This window comes from Triticum aestivum, chromosome 5A (genome assembly GCF_018294505.1).
Source record: "Triticum aestivum cultivar Chinese Spring chromosome 5A, IWGSC CS RefSeq v2.1, whole genome shotgun sequence".
In the NCBI taxonomy this organism is placed as follows: Eukaryota; Viridiplantae; Streptophyta; class Magnoliopsida; order Poales; family Poaceae; genus Triticum; species Triticum aestivum.
In genome coordinates, this window is record NC_057806.1 from 471,958,617 (window position 1) to 471,963,142 (window position 4,526).

Below are 4,526 nucleotides of genomic sequence, written 5' to 3' on the forward strand. Positions count from 1 at the left end.
GTCTATGGTTGCTTTGAGATTCATGCTATGTTTTTTTTTACCATTTTCAGCATTTGAGATTCATGTTACATTCGGCTTTTCTTCGCGTTCCAAAGTGTATATTAATGTCTCATCGTATATTATCGGGCATATTAAAACCGATCCAAACAAGATCATCTTTTTTATTGGCACATAAAGAAACACGATTGATACACATTGAAATAAAGAATGAACGCGAACCAACATGTGGTTGGATGATTAGAGGGACTGTAGTATCCCAACCCACGAGGATTCAAATCCTGGTACTCGTATTTATTCCTGGATTTATTTCATGATTTTCGGCGATGCGCATTCAGTGGGAGGAGACGTTCCCGTCGATAACGAGGCGTCTACGGTAACTTCGTAAATCTCAAAATCATATGCCGGCTCAGTCTTTCAAATGTGCTCGTAGGGGAAGGGTGTGCGTGTGCGTTCATAGGGGTGACTGTATGTGCGTGTATATGAGCGCTTGTGTCTGTACTGATGTTAAAAAAATAAACAGACATTTTGAAACTAGATAAGTTTCTACAACAACAAAAAATATTAGCGTGAATATTAAAGCAACCACATATATCCATGCACGGATATCCCGTTTACAATAGGTACGCAGCAAAATCGAAATCGGGCAAGTGACACGTAGGCAGTCCCTTTTCCACTTCGTCTCCGGCTACGAATCCGAACGCGTACGTACAAGCTTCCGTTGCAGTCTCGCCCACGCCAGGCAGCGCGTTGACCTCGTCCTCCAGTCCGGGCACCAGTCGAGCACGTCACGCTGACGCTGAGCATCCCAGCCTCAATATATACCTCCGCCACCGTGCGATCCTCTCCTCGTTTCCTTTTCTTTTCGGCCGCGCTTCCATCGACCTCCTCCTCCTCCCCGATGGCCATCAAGCGCGTCTTCCTGGCGACCACCCCGACTTCAAGGTGGACACCAGCGGCGGCGCCCCGAGGCTCGCCTTCTGCAAGAGGGCGCGCTACTGGAGCTCCACCGACTACCAGGAGACGCGCGTGCTCGGCGAGGGCGGCTTCGGCGGCGTCGTGGAGGCGCGCCACCTCATCAACGGCTGGACCGTCGCCGTCAAGAAGCCGCTCCCCTGCGCGCACGAGGCCGCCGGCGTCGCCTGCTGCGGCTGCGCCGACGCCCGTACGCTTCGCGAGGCGGCGTTCCTCGCCGCGTGCCACCGCCACCGCGCCATCGTCGAGCTCCGGGCGCTCTCGCTCGACCCCTTCGCTCGGAAGCTCTCCGTCGTGACAGAGTGCGTCGGGCCCAGCCTGCACGACGTCCTCCATCAGCACCGGCAAGGCCGGCCCTTCCCCGAGGCCGATGTGCGCTGCATCATGGAGCAGCTCCTCGGCGCCGCCAAGCACATGCACGGGCTCCGCATCATCCACCGCGACATTAAGCCGGGGAACATCCTCGTCGGCGCAGACGGCATCAGCAACGTCAAGATCTGCGACCTAGGGCTCGCGGTGTCCATGTCCGAGCCTGCGCCGTACGGGCAGCACGGCATACGCCGGTACATGGCGCCGGAGATGCTCCTCGGCAAGAACGACTACGACGCCACGGTTGACATGTGGTCCCTCGGCTGTGTCATGGCCGAGCTCCTCTCCGGGAAGCCGCTCTTCGACGGGGACGACGACGCCCAACAGCTCCTCGCCATCTTCCGCGTTCTCGGCGTGCCATTGTTCACGATCTGGCCAGCCTACGAGTCATTGCCGCTCGCCGGGAAGCTGGTGACGCCGCCGCATGTCATTTCCCGCAACAAGCTCCGTGAGCACTTTCCTGAGGACCTCCTCTCCAAAGAAGGCTTCGAAGTCCTCAAGGGGCTCCTCTCGTGCAACATCGACAAGAGGTTGTCGGCCACCACCGCGCTCAGGCGACCATGGTTCGCCAACGCCGTTGTCGATGCTTCAGCCTGATCTCTAACTGCTGCTACAAAGAATATTTTTGGGCTTCAATTAACACAATTGTTTTTTGGAATAGTTTAGAATTGTTTGTGGCAAAATTGGAGATATATGTACTTTGATTTCATACCGAAAATTTGGATTGCATTGATCACTCGCAAACCTCTTTTTAGCGGTGCAGGGATGTACCGGTGCTAAATCCACTGTTAAATTCTTGGAGATTGGTGCACACTATCTATATGCATACTAGTATTCCTTTGTATTCTGTTGAATACTATCATGTATGAAATGTCTTATCAACTCTTGTCAGCACTTTTTGTCAGTATGATGCATGCATGGCTCAGATATACTCTCCTTCTCTGGCTCCCATAACAAAGGTACCCATTTAAATTTCATTTGACATTTTCAACCATTCATATCTTTTAAACCAAAATTACATATGTGAAATATTTTATATATTTGATCTCCGGGTGTCAAGACCTTTACAACAAGATCAATTTTGGATACATTTCAAATACATTTAATTTTCAACATTTCAGTTAACTTATTTCACTCCATATATTTTGTGTGGAACTACTTATTTCAGTGCTCGAAACTTATTTCACTCTCTATATGGAACATATGAAACATGCTATTTCACTCTGTGTGAACAAATGATATTTTTTATATGAGTGAAATAGTTTTCTAATTGAAATATTATTTTTGTGAAAAATCCTTATTTATTTCTGTATATTGTGAGTGTAATGTGTTTTCCGAAACTAGTGAAATGAGCGAAATCTATCTTTTGTAACGAGTAAAATCACTTTTTTGAAACAAGTGAAATATAGTACTTCAATTGACTGAATGTAATGTGTTTTCTGAAATAAGTGAAATTAGTTTCTTGAAACGAGTGAAACATAGTTGTTTGAAAATATTTTTTTTGTGATGTGTGAAATAAGTTTTTTAAACGAGTGGAATATAGTACTTAAAATGAGTGAATCTAATGTGTTCTCTGAAATGAGTGAAATAAGTTTTTTGAACTGAGTGAAATCAGTTGTTTGAAATAAATGAAATATTTTTTTGAAATAATAAAATCAATTTGTAAATGAGTGAAATCTGTATTTAAAATTAGTGAAATAATTTGTTCGGAATGAGTAAAATCTGTTTATTGAAATGAGTAAAATCGTATTTTTTGTAATGTGAAATTATTTGAAATAGTAAAAATTCAATCTAGCCAAATTGTATCCAACACCGGTCTTGTTTTAAATGTCTTATCACCCAGAATTCAAATGTACAAAAAAAATTCATTAATGGAAATTTGGTTCATAAGTTATTAACCATTCCAAATATGACCAGCAAATAAAATGCAACTATTTTGTTTGGGGGAGAGAACCCATGCGCCGTTCTTTTAATCAGTCACCCACTAAGTCACATCTGCCACACATCTGACATGCACAGATGTATTTCTTTGTCTACTGTTTGTATTGCATAGTAAATTATTTTTAATTTATACACAAAAGGCTGGCGCGAATCTCAGAGAAAGCAATTGAACGGCAGATTCTCCACCGGTAGCTCGCGGCTCCGGTAAAAAAACTTTTTCGATTGATCACTATTGTGCATGAGATTTTGTATGTTGGTCGAATATAAAGTATCTTTTGACTGAAAACTAACGCATCCGCAGTTGACCACGAGCAAGAGAATGCACCTTAGAGGGGCGTCGCATGTTGTGGAGGACCCCATGCACGTGTTGCATGTCCGGACATGCCTGGGGAGGGCCACACGCACGAAGTGCACACGTTGGAAGATTACCTTCGGGACACGCGCTATAGCTTGGGGGAGGCCTACCGCAGGGACCATGGCATTTTTTTCATTTTCCTTTTCCAAAGTAAACATCCAAAATCTGGGGATTCAAATTTTCATAATTTATGAAAGTTCTTGAAAGTTGAATATTCTAAAAGTTTAATTTTTTGAAAATTCAACAAGACTGAAATTCCATTTTTGTGGAAAATTTCAAAACTAAAAGATCCTACAAGTTTGTTCGGAAAATTTATAGAAGCTTACAATTTCAAAATTCAGTTTTTAAGTTGTAGACACACATTTCTGAAAGTTTGGCGAGGCATTGGACTTCATAGGAGCCCCATTTTTTTGACTTATCATGTGTGTCACAATTAGGATTGTTTGTTATACGTGTAACATGAATAACCTTGATGTGGGGTTGTCATTAATGATAATACATATTCTAGTTGCAGGGAGGCCTTACTTCGCATTAGAAACCAAACTTTGTGAGCACGTGTTTTTATAGAAAAAAGGCTACCGCCCGGATTTAAATTAGTACAAGCAACAGAACAACACAACACAACACCACAACATAAATAAAAGACAACTACAAGATATGAGGGTGCTCAAGTTGAGTAACAAAGAACTCAGATGACCCAAAGAGATAACAAGAAAGAGTTGAGCATCGCTCCGAGTCATCGGAGCCCTCATACGGGATCAAAGGACTGAAGCAACAGACGGTGTAAACTCGAGAAGAAGACTATATGTCAACAAAGGTCATACCATCACCATCGCTTGGTTTTCCAACACTTGAGCGCCTTCCAGTTCCATTGTCGAAATGACCCCCC

The 4,526-nt window shown here is 44.1% G+C and overlaps 1 protein-coding gene across 1 annotated transcript in view; it reads left to right on the forward strand.

Moving 5' to 3' along the window:
* LOC123101411 (putative cyclin-dependent kinase F-2) overlaps positions 1 to 2,070 on the forward strand; it is a 2,685-nt gene extending 615 nt beyond the window's left edge. The window contains exons 2-3 of the mRNA XM_044522876.1: positions 336 to 373; positions 810 to 2,070. Of these exons, the coding sequence (XP_044378811.1) occupies positions 336 to 373; positions 810 to 1,938 (1,167 nt within the window). The 3' untranslated portion in view covers positions 1,939 to 2,070. The remainder of the gene's footprint in view (positions 1 to 335; positions 374 to 809) is intronic.
* The last annotated feature ends 2,456 nt before the right edge of the window (positions 2,071 to 4,526 follow it).